Source organism: Peromyscus maniculatus, chromosome 7 (assembly GCF_049852395.1).
Source record: "Peromyscus maniculatus bairdii isolate BWxNUB_F1_BW_parent chromosome 7, HU_Pman_BW_mat_3.1, whole genome shotgun sequence".
Lineage (NCBI taxonomy): Eukaryota > Metazoa > Chordata > Mammalia > Rodentia > Cricetidae > Peromyscus > Peromyscus maniculatus.
In genome coordinates, this window is record NC_134858.1 from 93798426 (window position 1) to 93820553 (window position 22128).

The 22128-nt window shown below is 41.2% G+C and overlaps 1 protein-coding gene across 30 annotated transcripts in view; it reads left to right on the plus strand.

The window, feature by feature from the left end:
- Positions 1-22128, plus strand: part of Tfdp2 (transcription factor Dp-2) — a 128904-nt gene that overhangs the window by 47755 nt on the left and 59021 nt on the right. For 7 of the 30 annotated variants that reach the window (XM_015994090.3, XM_076576853.1, XM_076576856.1 and 4 more), the window contains one exon: positions 4416-4450. The exons of 19 other annotated variants lie outside the window; for them this stretch is intronic. Coding sequence is in view for 1 of the 11 variants with exons in the window: in XM_006975168.4 (XP_006975230.1) it covers positions 18933-18963 (31 nt within the window). In the remaining 10 variants the exon portion in view is untranslated. Of the gene's footprint in view, positions 1-4415; positions 4451-18834; positions 18964-19295; positions 19380-22128 lie in introns of those variants that run through there. 4 more of the 30 variants (XM_006975168.4, XM_076576843.1, XM_076576859.1 and 1 more) reach the window with 4 other exon arrangements.

Here is a 22128-nt window from a genome sequence, read left to right on the forward strand (position 1 = left end):
TGTGTGTGCTTCCGAGTACTGGGATTAAGGATGTGTGCCACCACTGTCTGGCCTCTATGTCTAATCTAGTGGCTGGCTCTATCCTCTAATACTCAGGCAAGTTTATTAGGGTACACACTATATCACCGCATCTAATACTACACACTTCTCCCTATCTTAATGCATATGCATGTCTGTGCAAGTCTGTGTGTGTGTGTGTGTGTGTGTGTGTGTGTGTGTGTGTGTGTGTGTGTGTATGGTAAGGGTGTGTAAGTGTGAGCACACATGTGTGCACCCCTGCCTTCATACATATTTTGATGTTAGGTCTTGCTACGTATCTCAAGCTGACTTTTTTTTTTTAATCTCGAGACAGGGTTTCTCTGTATAGTTTTGGTGCCTGTCCTGGAACTTGCTCTGTAGACCAGGCTGGCCTCGAACTCACAGAGATCCACCTGGCTCTGCCTCCCAAGTGCTGGGCGTGTGTCTCTAAATACTTAGAGGACAAGTATTTCATTAGTCTGTCTTACAGAGTCTTTGTCAAAGTAGGAACATCGAAAGAGTTTATGTCATCTACCTGTAGATGCTTTGACTACTGATCAGATTCCTGTTTGCTTTGAACGTCTAGCTGACAGGAATTTCTCAGTCCCTCCTTGTTTCAGTGCATGTGCTACCTTTGAACCCTGTGCACACTTTGTTCCTGCCTTGTCACATGACATTCTCAATATGATTCTCTTTCACTAGGCTGAGAGCTCTTCGAGGGCAAGGTCCTTCTCATAGTTTTACTTTCAGAGTCTCATTGTCGACAGTTAGTAAATAAATACTGAGCTGTAAAAGCTTATTTGCTATAACAGAGTTTTTATCAGATTGTTTAACTTTTGAGAAGTGAGTGTCTTTCTTTGGAAACAGAAGGTTACTGTGCTTAGTGAGGAACGTAGTTCTTTGTTTTGTTTTTGTTTTTCCAGACAGGGTTTCTCTGTGTAGTTTTTTGGTGCCGTCCTGGATCTCGCTCTGTAGACCAGGCTGGCCTCGAACTCAGAGAGCCGCCTGGCTCAGCCTCTGGAGTGCTGGAATTAAAGACATGCGCCACCACCGCCCGGCTTTAAGCTCTTTGTTTTCTTTTTTTTTTTCTTTTCTTTTTTTTTTTTTTGAGACAGGGTTTCTCTGTGTAGCTTTGCGCCTTTCCTGGAACTCGCTTTGGAGACCAGGCTGGCCTCGAACTCACAGAGATCCGCCTGCCTCTGCCTCCCGAGTGCTGGGATTAAAGGCGTGCGCCACCACCGCCCGGCGTCCTAAGCTCTTTGTTTTAAGACAAGCATTTTAAGAGTTGGAAGCTTAAGAGTTGTATAGTTAGCTAAAACAAAGGCAAGCCTGAAGCTAATTGTATGCTACCCCTGGTGAGTGGACGTCACGTACAGCATAGATACCCTGGGGAGAACTCACCTCCTTTGGTGAGATGGAACAAGATAGTATGAGATTTTCTCACATGTCTCAGTGTAACTGTTTAAATCTTGACAGACTACCAACTTCTGGAATACTTTTACACCGCAGTTGACTTCTTGATTGCAGATAATGCAAAGCATGGAAAGTGATCTTATAGCCTGCCACCTTGTGAAGCCACCATTTATTTTAGAAGCTCTTTTGTTGATTCTTTAGCATGTTTTTAAACCTATATTGCAATGCTTTTTGTAAGTAAAGACAGTTTTACTTCTTCGTTTCCATTTCTTTTCTTATTTCACTAATTAGGTATGTGAGAAAAGGTTGAATAACGAGAAATCCTTCCCTTCCCTGTATCAGGAGGAAACGTTCTGCTTTGTTATTTAAATAGGATGTTAGTCTTAGATTTTTTTTTCACAGTTGCCCCATAATCAAGGAACTTGTGTGTGTGTGTGTGTGTGTGTGTGTGTGTGTGTGTGTGTGTGTGTGTGTGTGTGAGAGAGAGAGAGAGAGAGAGAGAGAGAGAGAGAGAGAGAGAGAGAGAGAGAGAGAGAGAGAGAGAACACACTTTATCTGGGCGGTAGCTCAGGCCTGTGATCCTAGGGCTTGGGAAGCTGAGGCAAGATACTGCCATAAATTCAGTCAGTCTGGGGCGCACACTGATATTATCTCAACACAACCAAACAATACTCAGTCGGTTATCAAAGAAATGTGTAACTCAGCATTTGGGATATTGTCCCAACTTTATTACTGCCGTTTTTTAAACTTTTATAATCTCAAAAGATGACTGTAGGGAACCACTAAATGCTATTTAAAATGTTGCTTGGGCTGGGCGGTGGTGGCGCACACCTTTAATCCCAGCACTCAGGAGGCAGAGGCAGGCAGATCTCTGTGAGTTCAAGGCCAGCCTGGTCTACAGAGCGAGATCTAGGACAGGCATGAAAACTACACAGAGAAACCCTGTCTCGAAAAACAAAGCAAAACAAAGACAAAAAACAAAACAAAACAAAAAAATAAAATGTTGCTTGGTAGTTCTCTAGAGGGACCATAATAATGAATTTCTCTCCAGGTAAAAATGTGACTACTTGTTGAGAATGGGATAAAGGTTAGAGGAATTTGAAAAGTTTAAGCAGGAAGTCATCATAAAACAAAGATTTTTTTCATTGTTCAAAATCTTCTGTGTTTGCTTTTGTGAGACATGGTCTCTTTACATAGCCCTGGTTATTCTGAGACTTACTTTGTAGACCAGGCTGTCCTCAGACTCTCAGAATTTGTACTGCCTCAGCCTCCCAAGGACTCTGGTATCAAAGGTTTGCACTCCTATGCCCAGCAGAGTTCAGAGTCTTGACAAATACAGAGTTCCAGTTCAACAGATTGCTGATTTATGCCCCATGTTTCCTTTGTTTGTTTCTGAGAAAGGTCTCCTGTAGCCTAGACTGAACTTGAATTTTCTGTATAGCCAACACTGTCCTTGAGTTCCTGATCCTCCTGCATCCACTGCCCAGATTCTGAGATTACAAGTAGTACTATACCCAGCACCATCTTTTCTTCCATTTCTTGACAGCCCGAGTCCTGCAATATTCGTACTAAAGGTTCTATTTTTTTTTTAACTGCTTTGAGGAATAGGAAAATGGCATATGGTTACTGTTTCTATAAAAGTTCCTTGGCTGACTTCTGAAGGTAAGGTCATGTTAGGGTGCGTTTGGCCTTTCTTACTGGGCCAGGCTTGATGGATGTTGTATTTTAGTGAACGTAGTCAGTGGGTCTGGCTTCATCCTTGAGTCTATATTCGGTTTCAGGATATTTTAAAATATCTTAATGATCTGAACATAGACGCTTGCAAACTATTCTGCGAGTAGTTTTCTTTAGTAGCCTATTCACTCTAGTCTTTCCTGAAGGATGTACAATTCCAAATAATTTCCTCTTGTTTGTGTTTTCTGTTTATCTTCAATATAAAGTATATTGAAATAACAGTGATAGGTTTGTCGTGTTAAACAGCTAGATAATAGAATAAATGAGAATTAACTTTTAAGAATGAAAATCCAAGCCAGATATGGTAGCAGGGCTGGTGATCTCTGCACTCGAGAGTCTGAGGCCGATGGGTCGGGGTCCAAGGGCAACCCGGGCTGCAGAGTCAGACCTCCGTCTCAAACGGAGGAGAGAAGACCCAAGCAGTTTCCAGTTGGAAACAAAAGATAAAGAAAAAGACCAGAGTGAAAAGAGACTGGTCAGCACATTTTCCTCTTCAGTGTTAACTCTCTTCATAGCTTATGTTGTGGGCGGGTAGAATTATATAACATTGTTCTAGTTTTCAGCTGCGTATTCTAGAGACATACATAGTGGAGTCTTTTTGTTTGATTGTTTGTTTTTAGATTTATTTACTCTATGTGTGGGCATTTTGCCTGCATGTACATATGTGCACCATGTGTTTGCCTGGTGCCTACAGAGATCTGAAAGTGTCTGATCTCCTGAAACTGGAATTACAGATGGCTATGAGCCACTCTGTGGGCGTGGGAATTGAACCTGCTTCTCTGCAAGAGCAATAAGTGCTCTTAACTGCAGAGCCTTTTCTACAGCCCTTTAAGTAGTTTTGCTAACCACTCCCCTTGAATTTACCGAGATAAGCCTGCCTCTGCCTCCTGAGTACTGGAATTAAAAGCTTCTCCCTGTCTATTGACTTTACCTTTTTCTTTAATTTTAAGACAGGGCTTCCTATCGCCTAGTCTGGACTCAAACTCACTTTGTAGATAAAGATGGCCTTGAATACCCAATCAGTTATAAAAGAAATTTTCCAGTGCTGGGATTACAGACAGGTGCTACCATGCTGGGCTCCAGAATTTTCTGTGCTAGTAGCAATTTGACTGTGTACCCAATTGGTTTATCTCCTCAGGAGTTGTGGAACACTGGTCTTGTTTCCAACAGTTGTAGGTTATTATGAGTAAAACTGCTGTGAGCATTCAAATAAAAGTTTATGTGTTGACACACATTTTCATTTTCCTAAGGTAAATACCTAGAAGTGGAATTGCTCGGTCATATGGTAAGTATGTGTTTTAAAAACATGTTTCCCAAAGTATCGCAGAAGTTGGTATCCCTACTAGCAATGCTTTTTAGTTCCTTTCCAGTACTTTGAATGGTCAGGGCTTGATTTTGTTTGCTTTCTTCATTCTGTTAAAGTGAGTTTGTGTGCTGCTTCAGGATTATTTAGCTCTTCACTCTTGTTTTTGTTTTGGGAGCAGTGCTAGAGCGATGGATTAGCAGTTCAGAGCGCAGGCTCCTCTTGCAGAGGACATGGTCGAATTCCAGCACCCACATGGAGCTCACAGCCTTCTGTACCGAGTTCCAGGGAATCTGATACCTTCTTCTCTGCAGGCACTAGGCACACACATGCTGCTCAAACACACATGCAGGTAAAATACTACACAGAAACACATTTCCACACTATTTAGGAAGGTCTGCATACAGCGTGTATACACCACAGGTGTGTAGGAAACAGGACAGCTTTCAGGAGTGAGTTTTCCCCTACTACCATACCATGTGGGTTCCAGGAATTTGAACTCAGGTCCTCAGGCTTGGCAACAAGTGTCTTGACTTGCTAAGCCATCTCGCTGGCCCTGTGTCAGGATTTCAGTGACTAATGATGTTACTGAAGGTTTTTGTGTGCTTTTTTTCTTTTTGCCATCAGTGTATCTTTTTTCATAAGATAGTTATTGAAATCATTTTTAAGTCTCTCCCTATCCCATTAAATTTTGAATTCTTTGGCTTCCACTTTTAGAATGATGCGGTTTCAGATGGGTAACTCTGAACAGTTTATAGGGATCAAAAGCAGAGCTTTGTGCATGCTAGGAAAGCACTGACTGAGCTATATCCTCAACCCTCTTTTGTTAGTTTTTTGTTGGATTCTTCACCTTATTGTTTAATCCTAGACGACTTCTTTATCATATGTGTATAGCAAACATTTTCTCCTACCTTATAAGTGTTATTTTTAACAGAAGTTTTGAAGAGCAGTTATTTTTATATCTTAATGTGAAATTTCCTGACTAAAAATACAGTTTGGAGTTAGGCATGTATCACATGCCTGTAATTAAGGCAGAAGCAGGAAGACCTAGAGTTTAAGACCAATCTGTGCTCCATAGTGAATTCTGGGCCAGTCCGGGATACATAGTTTCGAAACATAAAAAAAATATGTGTTTATCTTACTAAGAAATTTCCCTATTATTTATTTAGAAGTTTTATAATTATAGCTTTTTTTGTGTGTTCATTTTTTTGTTTTCAAAACAGGGTTTCTCTGTGTAACAACAGGCCTGGCTATCCTGGAACTGGCTCTGTAGAAAGGCTGGCCTCGAACTCAGAGATCTGCCTTCCTCTGCCTTCTGAGTGCATAATTATAGCTCTTAAATTTAAGTCTGGTAAATTTTTACCTAGTTTTATATGGAATGAGATGAGGGATAAAATTGCTACTTTGCATGTGAATATCTAATGATTTCAGCATCATTTATTGAGAATACTCCAGTTTCTCATAGAATTATTTTGTACTTTTGTCCTGTCAGGTGGTTATAATTGAGGATTGAATTCAGACTCTGCTCTAGTGATCTGTCTGCCTCCCCCCAGTGGAGCTCAGTGGTTCTCAGGTTAAGAGCAACTTCATCCCTTGCGGACACTTGGCAATGTCTAGAGACATTTTTATTTTCACTCTGGAGGTAGAAAAGTTGCCTGGTAGTTGGAGAGAGATGTTAGGGATGCTACTAAACATCTCTAATGCACAACAGAGTCCCCTCAAAGAATTAACAGTCTAAAATGTTAATAGTGCCAAGCTTGAAAAACTGCTATGATTTTCATTAAGCCTTAAAATCAAGAAGTTGTAAGTCCTTCAATTTTAGTCCTTTTCAAAATTGTATTAGTTATTCTAGCTCTTTTGAGTTTGTGTGTTTCCCTGAGACAGGGTTTTTTTTTTTTTTTTTTTTTTTTTTTTTTTTTTTTGTTTGTTTAGCCTTGGCTGTCCTGGAACTCTCTCTGTAAATTAGGCTGGCCTCGAGCCCACAGAGATCCTCCTGCCTCTGCCTTCCAAGAGCTGCTCTTTTGAGTTTTAAATTTTATTTTAGTTTTTGAGATAGGGTCTGCTGTATTTTTAAAACGTCGGGCCAGAGACTTTGGTGGGTTGGAGGGGCCCCATGGCGGATGAGAGAGACACAGCATACATACAGCACTTGCCTAGAGTTTTATTGGGGGGAAGGGAGAGAAGAGAGCTGAGGAGAGAAGAGGAGGAGGAGACTGGAAAGGGAGAAGACAGGAGGTGCAGACGCGACCTTGTGGGAATAGAGAGAAGGAAGGGCCCTGTCCTTTATAAGGGGACTATGGAGCAATGAGCACATGATATTTGTTGTCAAGACCCTGGATATACCAAGGTATTGCCTGTGTATTTGCCAGGTCCCCAAGGGGCGGGCCTTAATGCTAACAGGGTCTTATATAGCCAAGGCTTGTCTTCAATTCACCGTGTAGCAGAGAATGGCCTTGACTCCTCTTCCTCCTGCCTCCTCTTCCCAATTGGAGTGTTGGACTGTACTCCATCACACCTGATCTATGTGGTGTTGGGAATTGAACCCACAGCTCCATGTAGTAGACAAGTACTTTATCAAGTGAGCCACATCCCCAGCCTGTCCTGGGGATTTTAGAAAGACTTTTGAAGCATCCTTTAGAAGAAGGCGTGATGTGGCATACCTATAATCCTGGTACTTGAGTAGTGGATCAGGAAGATCTGGGGTTTGAGGTCATCCTTGGCTATGTGAGTGTATGGCTACCCTGCACTATGTGTGACACTGGCGGAGGTCAGGGAAGGGTGGAGAGGAAAAAGGAAGAAAGAACAAGCCAACACAGTATAGTGACTCTTGTCTGAAATTCTAGAGCTTGCAAAGTCTTCTCTGTGGCATCCAGAACTCCTTTTCTTCTCTCTCTCTTTAATCACCTGTACTTCCTCTTTGGTGACACAGTTCTCTGTAGGCTATAGTGTATTTCCTTAGTAAAAAGACTACTAGTAGGAAGGAGCAGGAAAGAAAAATCAGTAGGGCCTCTGCTTTTGTCTCTGGTATAGGACCCGAGGGGGAAGACTGTGTGGGATTCCCTTATAATCTTGTGGTCTGAGTGAGTGTGTACATGGGAGTTCCGGAGGAAGGGGGGAACCAGGTTCCTACCATGGCAGGCTTTGAGCTCCTTGCCTCTCGGGAGCCTGAATTAATGATGCCTGGCGAATGGGAGACTGGGAGAGGTCCAATAAAGGGACTTGAAAAGCCAAAAGAAAAAAGAAAGAGAGGAAGAAAGAAAGAAAAGAAGGAAGAAAGAAAGAAGCAAGAAAAAAGAAAAATCAGTTGGAATAGTATGCATTTTTTTCAGGTCTGTCTTAGTTCATTTCATGTTGCTATAACAAGATACCTAAATACTTAATAACATTAAGAGATGTATGCTAGGCAGTGGTGGCACACACCTTTAATCCCAGCACTTGGGAGGCAGGCAGATCTATGAGTTTGAGGCCAGTCTGGTCTACAGAGCAAGTTCCAGGACAGCCAGGGCTACACAGAGAAAACTTGTCTCAGAAAAACAAAACAAAAGTTTGAGAGATGTATTTAGGTCACAGTTTTGGAGCTACAAGTACAAAATCAAGCTGATCTTTTGGTGAGGGCCTTCCATCTGTAATCATTGTATAATAGAATGGTATCATCATGACCTGGAAGAAGAAAGAGGGAGAGAGTGAAAATATGAACACAGCAAGATAGTAAGAAAGGGAGTTGGGGAGGGTCAAGGGTCATCTTTTTATAACAGTTCACGCACACAGAAATTAGGACCTAACTATTCTTTGAGACTAGCATTGATGTATTCATGAGATTCGAGCCTGTAAATCATCTCAAAGTTTCTATCCCTTACATATTATGCTACTTCTTCACAATGCTATACTAGGAACCATCGTCCAGCACCTGAGTGTTTTTGGGAACACAGTCATATCTAAACTATAGCAAAGACCTACATAATAAAATCTCCAGAAGCTTTTTGCTGTAGTGGTACAACAAATGGATTTTGCTTGTTCTTCAAAGGTTCATCTTTTAGAGGCCTGTGAGATGTCTCAGTGAGTAAATTCACTTACTGCAGGGACCTGATTACAGAGTTTAGTCCCTGAAATCCATAGTAAAAGGAGAGAATTGAGTTCTGAAGTTTGTCCTCTGGATCTCCAAATACATGCCATGGCACACATGTAACACACACACACACACACACACACACACACACACACACACACACACACACACACACGTGTATACACACACACACACATTATTTAAAACAAAAGTTTTTGTCATGAGTTCATTAAGAAATAAGCATGGATGGGGCGGTGGTGGTGCACGCCTTTAATCTCAGCACTCGGGAGGCAGAGGCAGGCGGATCTCTGTGAGTTCAAGGCCAGCCTGGTCTACAGATCGAGATCCACGACAGACACCAAAACTACAGAGAAAACCCTGTCTCCAAGGGGAAAAAAAAAACACATGCAGTTGTGGGTGTGGGCTTCTCAAGGGAGAATTTTCTCTAAATGTCTTCACAGTAGCTATATATACCGTTTTGGTGGCGTCTAAAGTTTGGAAGTGTTGCTGAAGAACCTAGATGAGTCAGTAGGTTGGTTCCTGGGGTGCATTGGATAGGGTTCCAGCTGATAAAGTAAAACCTCAGGTCAGAGTATTGTGCAGGAAATGAGCTTGTGTGTCCTGTATACAGCTGAGGATGCCTGTGAATCTGGCTCAACACACAAATGGTGAATTTACTTAAAAGATGATGGGATTTTCATTTGTTTTATTTTGTTTATATTTTATGTGCATTTGTATTTTGCCTGCATGCATGTCTGTGTGAGGGTGTTGGATTCCTTGGAGGTAGAGTTACAGGCAGTTGTAAGCTGCCATGTAGGTGTTGGGAACTGAATCCCGGACCTCTATAAGAACAGCCAGTGCTTTTAACCATTGAGCCATCTCTCCAGCCCCTTATTTTGTTTTTGATTTCAAGTGTATGCCAGGCTGGCCTGGAACTCATTGAGTAGCTGAAGATGACATTGACCTCCTGATTCTTCTGCTTCTACCCCTGGTACTAGGATTACATGCATGCACCACCATATCATGTTTAACATGAGAGGTTTATTGTTGTCTTTAGTAATCCATGTGTTTCTTGAACATGAACCTTGAAGATTACATTGTTAAATGGTTTGACATGCTTGTAAATGGAAGTTTATAATTTTGTTTGTGCATTTACCAGAAATGTATGGTTTTCGATTAGGAAAAGGGTATGGTCATATTATATGCTTAGGCCTTAAATATGGTTCATAATTATTTTAATACTCTTATTTGAAAGTATTCATATATAAAAGGAATATTGTCGTCGGGCGGTGGTGGCGCACACCTTTAATCCCAGCACTCAAGAGGCAGAGGCAGGAGGATCTCTGTGAGTTCGAGGTCAGCCTGGTCTATAGAGTGAGTTTCAGGACAGTCTCCAAAGCTACATAGAGAAACCCTGTCTCGAAAAACCAAAAAAAAAAAAAGGGAATATTGTCTTTATGTAGGCCATCTTCATAGCAAATGTTAATTGTGCTGGAGTTCTTTCTTTTTAATTATTTTAACTGAGTGTGTGCATGTGTGTGTGGATATACTTACCTATAGGTGTACGTGTGGAGTCCACAGTGTCACACACCAGATGTCTGTCTTTCTCTATTACTTCCCAGTTTACTTTTTGAGACAGTTTCTCACTAAACCTAGAGCTTGCCATTTTGTCTAACTGACTGGCCAGAAAACTCCTGGGACCCCACCGCTCCCACCCCGTGCAGAGGATGCAGAGGTGTGCTCCCACCCCCCACACACTCCCCGTGCTGAGGATGCAGAGGTGTGCTGCCATGCCTGGTTCCCACCCCGTGCTGAGGATGCAGAGGTGTGCTGCCTGCCATGCCTGGCTCCCACCCCGTGCTGAGGATGCAGAGGTGTGCTGCCATGCCTGGCTCCCACCCCGTGCTGAGGGTGCAGAGGTGTGCTGTCTGCCTGGTGCCTGGTTCCCACCCCGTGCTGAGGATGCAGAGGTGTGCTGCCTGCCATGCCTGGCTCCCACCCCGTGCTGAGGATGCAGAGGTGTGCTGCCTGCCATGCCTGGTTCCCACCCCCATGCTGAGGATGCAGAGGTGTGCTGCCTGCCATGCCTGGCTCCCACCCCGTGCTGAGGATGCAGAGGTGTGCTGCCTGCCATGCCTGGTTCCCACCCCGTGCTGAGGATGCAGAGGTGTGCTGCCTGCCATGCCTGGCTCCCACCCCGTGCTGAGGATGCAGAGGTGTGCTGCCTGCCATGCCTGGTTCCCACCCCGTGCTGAGGATGCAGAGGTGTGCTGCCTGCCTGGCTCCCACCCTGTGCAGAGGATGCAGAGGTGTGCTGCCTGCCATGCCTGGCTCCCACCCCGTGCTGAGGGTGCAGAGGTGTGCTGTCTGCCATGCCTGGCTCCCACCCTGTGCAGAGGATGCAGAGGTGTGCTGCCTGCCATGCCTGGTTCCCACCCCCATGCTGAGGATGCAGAGGTGTGCTGTCTGCCTGGTGCCTGGTTCCCACCCCGTGCTGAGGATGCAGAGGCGTGCTGCCTGCCTGGCTCCCACCCTGTGCAGAGGATGCAGAGGTGTGCTGTCTGCCATGCCTGGCTCCCACCCCGTGCTGAGGGTGCAGAGGTGTGCTGTCTGCCATGCCTGGCTCTGATGTGAGTGCTGGGATCCGACCTCAGGTCGTCAGGCTTGTTCAGCAAGCCTTTTCTCACTAAGCTGTTTTCCCAGCCCTGTGTGGGGTTCTTTCCTGTCGGTAGCTGAGAGGTTTCTAACCGGACTCGGGACTGCAGAGATCCTTCCCCGTCCGTCCGTCTGTCTTCCACCCTTCTCACATCCCTGCCTCACCATGAAGCTCTGGCAAAGTCCCCACCAAGGCCTGACGTGCCGAGTTCTTGAACCTCTTTAAACCCTTTATAAAATTAGCTTGCTTCATGTATTTAATTATAGTAACGAAAATGGACTAAAACCTAGGGAAATTTAAGAAGTTTTTTCAACATACAGATTGTTGGCTTTTGAGACAGAATTTCTCTATGTAGCTCTGGCTGTCCTGGATTACATCACATAAACCAGTCTAGCCCTGAACTTAAAGAGACTTGCCTGCCTCTGCCTCCCAATAATAATTTTGGGTCAATAATTTTTTGTTGGTATTGTTTCTGTAATATTTAAAAATACACATTTTTATATATGTATGTATGTATTTATTCATTTAGTGTGTGTGTGTATGTGTGTGAGAGAGAGAGAGAGAGACAGACAGACAGACAGACAGACAGACAAGAGAACAGGTCCTCATGCCATGGTATGTATGTTGAGGTCAAAGGACACCTGTCAGTTCTCTTTTTCTACCGTGTGTGTTCCAGGCCATCATGGGTGATGGCAAGTATGTACCTTTACCCACTGAGACATCTTCCCAGCCCATTTTATTTTTTAAATAAATAACATTTAATATGTTGCCCAGGCTGGCCCCCTGACTCCCAGCCTCTTGTGATTTCCTGCCTGGACATCCTGAATAACTGGAACCACAGGTTCATGCTACTGTGCCTTCCTAAGAGAACAATTTCATAAACCTTGCACTAATTACTAGCTCGAACAATACTGGTTAGGCTCTTGTTTCATTCAGGGATAGATTATATTCAGTTCCAAAGTGCCCAAGATTGCCAGTTACATATCCATATAATAAGACAGCAATATTGGTAGGTCTTTTCTTAGTTTATCAGAGCTGTAACAGACCAAGATTTTTAAACCTTAATTGCAGAAATTGACTTCAAGGTTTTATAAACTGAATTGGGGAGCAAAATTATATGTTAGACTAGATTTACATTGAAAAGCCTGTAACCAAATGGACATACACTAATGTTCTCTTACATCCACCTTGTTTTGTGTTTATGCATCCATATTTGAGCCTTTGTGTATTCTTATGGAAGGCTGAGGAAGGATTGTGCATTCAAGGCCAATAAGTTTGGCCTAGGTAGGTTCAAGGCCACCCTAGGCTAGGTATTCATATTCTAATGAAAAGAGAATAGTTGGGGTCAGAAACAGCCAGATCTTTGCTCTATCTCAAAATAAACTGGTGACAAATTACTTGTATTCTATATTTCAATGGCTTGTTCCACATAGCTCAGCTATTGATTTTAGTGTCCAGTTACAGAATGCGTAGAAGATTCTCCATTAATCTTCCTCATGTACCTAGCTATTACACATCACCTGGTACTATTCTTCTGGTCACAGTAGACTGGCCCAGTACCTAGTCACTCTGTCAACATTTCCTTGATTAGGGATGAACATCTGACCCAAGTAGAGCCCGTGAATATCTTCCTGGTATTTAGTGGCCTAGGATGAGGAAGTAAGTAGTTTGACCTGTCAGCTATAAAATCAGTAACACATCATTAGCCATGTTTCCATGTGGAGAATGCTGGTCTTTGTAGTAAGAGAGAACGAGGCTGAAGTGAGAGAAAATCAGGAAAAAGGCTGATGGAGTCATAGCAACCTTAGAGTTTCTGAGACAACTAAATCCCTGAACCTGATTGTCGATTTTCTAACCTTTCTTTGGATATGTGATGCAGTTAAGCTAAATAATCCCTCTCAAGTCAGACTAGCTTGAGTTCAGTTTCTGTAAGTAAACTTGAATTTTTTTTGTAGTGTTCTGACTCTAGTATTTTTCCTTTCTCCATTAACTGTATTCTTTTTCTAGGGCTGTAAACCTTATTTTCACAGATTTATCTTTCCTAACTTGTGGGCGCGTTAGTGAATTTTTTTCTATATTTATAGTGTCTTTGGCTGCTTCCCTTCCATGGACCATTCTCTCCTGTTCATTGCACAGACCTTCATCCTATGAAGTGTTTAGTTTAATTTCTTGGACCCCACCAAGTCAGATGTGACTAAAGCATGCATAGGGATTTTGATGGAGAATATGATTATATTTTGCTGGGGAAATGACTCAATGATTAAAAGTACTGGCTGCTCTTCCAAAAGACATAAGTTCAGTTCCCAGCACCCCACGTGGCAGCTTATAACCAGCTACTCCAGAGGATCTGATGTCCTGTCTTAGCCTCTGCAGCAATCAGGAATGCACATGACACACAGATGTACATACAGGTAAAACATAGCATCAAATAAATAAAATAATAAACTAAAAGGGTAGATTGGGGCCAGATTAAGGAAAATTTGGACAACTAACTTTCAATAGTTTACTGTTATTGTTTATACCAGAGTGTTTAATAGAATTTTCTGCAGTGAGAGAAATGTTCTATATATCTGCACTCTCCATTACTGTACTGTTAGTCACATTTCAGACACCTAACTCAAGAAAGGGAAGTTTTAAAAAAATTATTGATAATTATATGTATGTGTATACCTAAGGGCATATATGTATACTATGTGAGTGCAAGGGCCACAGAGTCAGAAGGGGTATTAGATCCTGTGGAGCTGAAGTTGCAGATACTTTTGTGTTGCCAGGTGGGTGCTGGGAAACAAACCCAAGTCCTCTGTAAGAGTAATCAGCGATCTAACCACTGAGCCATCTCTTCAGCCTCTGAGAAAATGAATTTTAAATTTAAGTTTTAATCCTTGTAGGTAGCCACATATGACTGAGGTTACCATTTTTGTTACCATAGCTCTGAACATTAGGAAGAATGAATGATATGTGTTGGGGGAAAAGCAAAAACAATATGAACATTTAGAGATGAAGTTGAAATAAGAAGAGAACTGCTTCTTTGTTCTTATTTTTTTTAAGACTGGATTGATTTGAAACTCACAATATAGTCAAAGGTGGCCTTGGACTCATGGTAGTCCACCTGCCTTAGCCTCCTGAGTGCTAGGATTATAGCTGTGAGTGCCCATGTTCATCTAGAAGGAAAGAATCACTTCTTTTTTGTCATTTTGTTTTGAGACAGGACCTTATGTTGCCTAGCCTGGCCTTGAACACATGAGGTAGCCCAGGGTGATCTTGAACTCCAGTTTGTCTTGCTTCATCTCTGCAGTGCTGGGATTACAAGTGTATACTACCATGTCTGGTTTAGAAAATCACTTTTTTTGCTGAATATTGATGCTTTTAGCAAGGTTGGGAAACATAAAAGAATGTGCTGATTTGAGATGTACAGTGAGAAGTGAAATACTGAGGAAATTGAGTGGAGATTTTGAGATATATAGTGCTAACCAATAAGCAGTTCTAAACTAGAGTTTAGAGAAGAATGGAAAAGCCCAGGACAACCACTAAGTATTTTAGAAGTATTTTAGTAGTCATCATCTATGCAGAGGTGGTAAATGCCCTACCGAAGGGGAGTATACATTCTTAAGAAAACAGCATTGTGTTATCACTTTGTTACTGTAACAAACATCTGAGGCAAATCAACTTAAAGAGAAGAAGAAAAGTTTGTTTTGGCTCATCACTTTGGAAGTTTTAGTTTATAATTGATAGGACCTATTACTCTGGATCTGTAGTGACGCAGTATATCTTGGAGGAAGCACGTAGTAGAGAAAGCCCATTTACCTCATGGTTAGGAACCCAGCCTTCATGGTTTGGCATTTCCAAAACCCATTTTAAAGGCAGGTCTTGGTATACACTATATTTAAAAGTTTCTGCTACCTCCCAACAGGATTATTGGTGGAAACATCATCATCATCATCATCATCATCATCATCATCATCATCATGCAGGGTCTAGCTTTGTAGCCTTGGATGACTTGCAACTCATTATGTAAATCAGGCTGGCCTCAACAGAGATCACCTACCTCTGCCTTCCAAGTGTGGGGATTAAAGGCATGTGGCACTAATGCCCAGCTAGGACCAAAGCTTTTAATATCTTTTAAGTTCTTTGAGGGATAGGGTAGATCTAGACTTCAGCAAACATCAAGGGTAGAACATTGGAGAATGTCTATGCTAAAAATAAGACATGGAGCAACAAAGGTAAACTTGTTTACTATGTGACATTTTAAGAAATCAGTATTTATTTATTCAAGTGGTTTCAGGGATCCTTTGCTTAGGTCTAATACTGGTTAAGATTAGAAATTTTATTTAATATGTAAGAAATCACAAGTTCAAACTTACTAATTGCCACTTGTTTATGAGGCCAACTAGCTATCATTGTTCTTACTGTCAGTGTCACTTCTACCTATATATTCATGTTTGTCATGAAATGTATTTGGTCAAGTTGCTAGTAAACATAGCAAGTTCCAGTTTAAAGAGCTCAATATACAGACCTGGAAGAAAGATACTTAGCCCCATCTGGTATTTTCTAACCAATAGTTATAATTAATAATGCATAAATACATTTTTTAAATTTGTTATGTGTGTGGATATTGACTGCTTATGTTTGTGTAACACATGTGTGCAGTACTCACAGAGTCCAGAAGAGGACATCAGATAACATGGAGCTAAAGTTAGAAATGGTTGTGAGCTGCCATGTGGATGCTGGAAATCAAACTTGGGTCCTCTGGAAGAGCAGTCAGTGATCTTAACTGCCTGACCATCTCTGTAACCCCTGAATAGAGTTTATATATATAGATTAAGAAGAAATTGTTCAAGGGGGTGCTTTAAAATTATTAAAAATAAATTGTGTGTGTGTGTGTGGGGGGGGGTTGGAGGACAACTTGTGGGAGTCCGTTTTCTTCTGTCGTTTGGATCCTGGGATTCAGCACAGGTCATTAGGCTTGACGGCAGGTGCCTTTACCTACTGAGCCATCCTGCTGGCCCTCCAAAGATGCTTTTTATTGTGACAGTGGACACTCCTGTGCACTCTGCCACACTGTGTCATCCTCCTGTACAGGAGCAGAGAAGGTAGTGATTATTCTGCCTGCTAAGAGAGACATGGGAGTGCACTAGATTGAAGAGTGCCAACAGGGAAGTAAAATAAGCAGCAAAATGGAAACATCAGGGAACGGGGTGGGTTGAAGGTGTTGTATATGGAGTAGACAGATGACAGGCCAATTTGCTGCCTAGTTCAGTGACTGATAGGTAACTGGTACTCAGTTTGTGTTTGTTGACCAAAGAATGAATGCTGATTAGGAAGGAAATACGCTCCTGCAAGAACAGTGGGATCTTTGGTATTTTGCTTGATCTGTCTTTGGGCTGCTATTGGGGTTATCGTTAAAATATATACAAAGTAAATTATATTTGAACTTGTAAACAATGTCCAGCTTTAGGTAATGAGAGGAATGATTTGAAGTTGAGAGGTATGGTGAGTAGATTGATCTAATTTCCTTTTGCTTTGAAACTGTAAAATAGATATGACCTCACCTACTTCCCAAATATCCCAGTCTCTAGTGACACATGTAAACCCTCTAGCTGATCTGACAGGTTATAGAGATTTGTACTTACTTTCTCTGTCAGAAAGATCCTTTGCTAAGATGATTAAGGATAATGCAAAATATGGGGAGTTGAAAACTATTGCCAGTGATTTAGACAGGATTTAATTTTTTTAATGTGTGAGTGTTTTGCCTTCATGTATTTCTGTGTCCATCTGTGTGCCTGGTGTCTGCAGAGGCCAGATGAACTGGAGCTGAAGTGCCAGGTGGTTGTGAATTGCCATGTCAGTGCTGGGAGTTGAACCTGGTCCTCTGAAAGAACAGCCAGTTCTTGACTGCTCATCTCTCTCCAGCCCAGAGATTTGAATACACAAAATTGACTAGATTCTGTGTAATTTCCAACTTCCTTCTTTTATTCAGAATTTCTTTTGAAATCTGACTTGCCATATAAACTTAGTTAATTGAATTTTTAAAGTGTGTGTGTGTGTGTGTGTGTGTGTGTGTGTGTGTGTGTGTGTGTGTGTGTGTGTGACGAGATCAGAAGGAAGGTGTCAGGTCCTCTGGAGCTAGAGTTAATGCAGTTGTGAGCAGCCCAGCATGAATGTTGGAAACTAAACTTGGGAACCAAACTTGGGTCCTTTTGAAAGTGCAGCAAGTGCTCCTATCACTGAGCCATCCTTCCAATCCCAGTTCATTGAATTTCATTTTTATTTATTTATTTGTTTGTTTGTTTATTTATTTGTTTGTTTATTTTGTTTTTTTCAAGACAAGTTTTCTCATTGAATTTTAATAGATTGCTCAAATACAATAGACTCGCCATTGATACTTTAAGGCATTAGAATTTGAAAAGATTTGGGGTCCTGTAAGTTGTATTTTCAATTTTAACATGTTTACAAACCAATTTATTCATACCCCATATTATATCATTGTTGGTGCATGTTAGTGTTGATATGTGTTAGCAGAAGAAAAGTTTGAATAAGAAAAATCATCTGGTTTCTTTCAGTCAACATTGATGGAATATCAGACAGGAACTGTTTAAGATGCTAATACGATACTAAAAGCAAAGCACAAAATTCTTGCATTCCTGGAGCTATTTTTGGGAAATACATTAAAAAAATATCTGTGGTGGCTCATTCCTATCATCCCAACACTTAGGAGACTGTGACAGAATTTCCACATGTCCTAGGCCAGCCTGGGCTACAAAGTAGGAGCCTGTCCCAAACAAAATACAAGGTAAATTACATGTGAACTGTAATCACTATCCCAAAGTCCGTAGCAAGCAAGCAAACAAGAACCCTGTTTCAAAAGGGGAGTTTTCCCATGTAGGTGGTGAGTGATGAAGAAGGAAAGGCACTTCAGCCATTGTGGGTACTGGTACTCACCGGGAGCTGAGAGATGAGAACTAAGGCCCCCGAGACAGGGGGATTTGTTTGGCTTTTGTCTGTTGTTTTCAGTACTACTGTATCCCCAGCTCCAAAGTGGTTCTTGGCTTGTGATCAATTTCAGTAAATACATGTTGGTAGAAGTGCTTGTTGTTTGAAACTTACTTAAAGATATATGCTTTAGTAAGTTTTTTTTACATGTAGCCAGTTGGAAATTTTATTTCCATTGCCTTATTTGTAATGTTATTGCAGCAAAAAGCATATCAATATTGACAGCTGATCTTATAGTTATCAAATATTGTGAAGAGTAGGCTTGGACGTGAACTTGAAAGGTCATCTTTGTTAGATTTCCTGTGTAGGAAAATGGAGTAAGATGATTAGGTATGTAATTTTAATTAATCATTTAAAATCTAGGACAACATAATTGGGTGCTCTCTTGAGAAAATGGAGAAAGGTACTTACCCCTAGATACAAAAGGACTAACCCAAAAAGTTTGAGACTTCTAGCTGTGTGGGAAAGTGGGAGGAAAAGAGAGCACAACTAAGCTGCTCTTTGTTGATATCAGAAACGAGCCTGTCATTCACTTTGGCGTTGAAGCATGGCCTATCTCGGGGGGCAGGACGAGGACTTTTTCCCTCCCACAGGGGCCGGACAGTTTCTACAGGCTCAGAAAGCCCCGAGCAGTTTTTCAAGTTTCTCCTCCTTTTTCTCTCAGTAATTCATGGTGCATTTGCTCTGCTTTCAAAATGCGTTAAGGTCTTCTGCTTTGTGACTGATTGCCCGGAGCCGGCAGATAGTCGGACATGTATAATTCGAATTATGCAGGTCTTGTGAGTAAGTTAATTTTATTTTTTAAACTACTTAAAATTCAAATGATATTTAGAGAAATGATAGCTTGGTCTTAGGTATTTTATCACCTTCTACCTTTAAGCATTTTTTTTTTAAATTTTAAAAAGCCTTTATAATTTAGCAAGAAAGCCAAGCTGCATGCAGAAAAGCCCCTTTCTCAGCACCTGTGTTTTGAGTTTCTTTGGATGTGTCTTTGTTACTTGGTCAGTTGCACACGTCTGTTCAAGCCACTTGACTGGTTTTCTTGAGCATCTTTTTAGTTTTATTGAGAAGTATTTTAAATTGAGCTTGTCTGAGCTCGATTGCTTACGTCTGACACAGTCTCAAGTTTCCACTGAATGGTAACAAAGACTGTAGAGTGTTGTTGGTACTGCAGTGAGAGGCATGCTTCCTTAGACCAGGTAAGAGAGACCAGTTTGTTTTCTCACAGCCTGGTGAGTTTTTACCGTGTTTGTATTTGCTAGGCAGCTGCCATGCTAAATAGGAAAGTAGCCAGGAACAGGCTGATTTCAAGACGTCCTTGCTGGTTACAGCTAGAAAAACTACAGAGCATGGGGGTAGGGGGTGGGGGAGGGGTAGAGTTAGCCTAGTTTATCCTCAGCTATTTATATAAATTAATTCAAATGCAGAAATAATTCTGGAATTCATTTTGTTCCATTTAAAAGTTAAAGAAGCCGTTGAAGATCGCAGTCATTTAACAAATACTTCATGGTTGTTCCTCATGGAAGCAGTTCTAGTAGTAGTTGTTATTTTCATTTTTTCCAGTAAATAAAATAAGATTTGTCCTTATTAAATATGTTTTTTGTTTATAAAAACTTAAATTGTCGGCAACAAAGTATGCTTCCCCAGAATCTCTAGAAATCATCCTGCACAGGAAAGAAAAACCAGCCTTTGTAGTTATTTTGTTCCCTTTTTACTCCAGTACAATTTCCTTAAAAGTATTTGTGCTTTGAAAATGTCAGCTGTATTCTAATGAAGCTCCAGCATTGTTTGCTCATAAAGGAGCCGGTGCATTCCACTGCTTGATGGTTTATTATGAGGCACAGTGTGAGAGTGGGTGGCACCATTTGGTGTCTGCCTCTTGGGGTAGTGACTGCCATTATGTTAGCTTTGGATTGGCAAAGAAAATATACCATGCAAGATGCTATACAGAATCTGGACACTGTGAAGAAAATCTTATCCCTAAACAATTCTTAGTGAGTCAGGAATGTGTAACAGCTTGATTGAGTTGATCATTTCAAGTAGACTCGTGAAGTCTGCATTGTGGCTACAATTTATAGTCAGTGAAGCACAATCTTGCTGTTGTTTTTTAATATCATTCTTTTTACTTTAATAAGAAAATAAAGTTTTTGTAAGCTATAATAATTTAATGGATATGGCAATGTTTTAAGTGATATACTTCAAACAAGTCTAAGGAAAAAAGGTTAAGGAACTTCGTATGGGTGGGGAGGGGGAGGGGGAGAGGGCAGAGAGCCTTTCTTTCCGTTAGGAAAGCCCTGATGAAGGGGGGAAAAAGCAACAGATGTTTCTTCTGTTACAATTGAAGTTGTTTCATTCAAAATTCAACAGTAGCTGGAATGAGGAGAGAGGGGGTCATAAATCCTACCTAAATGGTGAATAAATAAAACAACCGTTTATCATTTATAATTTATTTAAAATTCATCCTTTATATTCAGGATTTGAGAATCAGCATAACAAAAATGAGTAAGTTTTTGTTAAAGAGGCTGTTTTAAAGAAACCTCAAAAGTTGTGTAATGAAAATCGAGAAAGTTAATTTAGTGCATTTAAGTTACAGGAAATTGGTCATTATATTAGATATAACACTTAAAACCAAAGTCAAATAATATATAGAGGAAATGCTTAGTTGCAAAAGTTTGTAATTGCACAATCGGTACAAAGGCATAAAATGAAATAGGAAACAGCAGTTGTCCATGTAATAGGTCATTTCTATAAGAAGCATGAGACTTATTCCAAAGACTTTCTGAGTGAAAAACGTGGGAGAAATGTTTTGAGTGTAATTGAAGTGATATATTGTGGTTTGTCTATGAAAAGAAAAATGATAAGCTTAGGTTGGTTGCTCATGGAAAAAGGGTGATGTTTATTTGCTGGAAAGAGCAGGCACGGAGATAATATGCACATAATGAAAGCAGTCATGTATTTTTTAGGAGTTTTGTATTCATCAAATTCATTATGAGTAAAGTAAAAACCTTTCCTTTCCTTTTTATAATTCACACAAAGGGAGTCCTGTGCTCTTGTGTAAATTGTTCTTATACATGTCACAGCCATTCTTTGTTGGGTGGGAGAAACTATAGGGTCTTATATATAGTTCAGACTGTTCGGACTTTTTTGGGGCGGGCAGGACACAGGGTCTCACTATGTAGCTCTGACTGGCTTGAAACTCAGATTCACCTCCCTCTCTCTGCCCATCATGTGCTGGTTTTAAATTGTAAGCCACCGTGCTGGGCCTGACCTAGGACTTTTGGTTCTTCTTCTTCTGTCCCCAGAGCACTAAGATGATAGAAACAGGCCACCACTCCCATCTGTCTTTATGGGGGTCTTTTGGTTTTGGTAGTATGGGCAATTGAACTTAGACAAGCATGCTACCATTCAGCTGTATCCTTGGCCTTTATGCTTTCTTTAAAATATTATTATTATTATTCTGTGATGGGCCATGAGTGCCATAGCACAAATATGGCGTCAGTTCTCTTTCCCCACCTTTACCCGGGATCCTGGCTCCTGAGGTTGAACTCATGTCGGCAGGCTTGAGGAACACTTGACCCACTGAGCTATGCAGATCTTGGGCCCCTTTGGCTTTTCTGAAAGTTAATCTTTTGTTTGTTCAGCTTGGTTTGGGTTTTGGTTTTTGAATTTTTGTTTTTTTTTTGTTTTTTTTTTTGTTTTGTTTTTTGAGACAGGGTCTCTCTCCATAGCCCTGGCTGTCCTGGAACTGATACTGTAGTCCAAATTGGCCTTGATGCATAGAGATCTGCCTGCCTCTGCTTCCAGAGTGCTGGGATTAAAGGTATATGCCACCCATACCAGGCAAACTTAGCCTTTCAAAACTGGTGCTAAGCATTGAATCTTTTTAAGAATTTTATATGTGTAGGTGTTTTACCTGCAGGCATTTGCTGCTCACCACTTGCGTCTGGT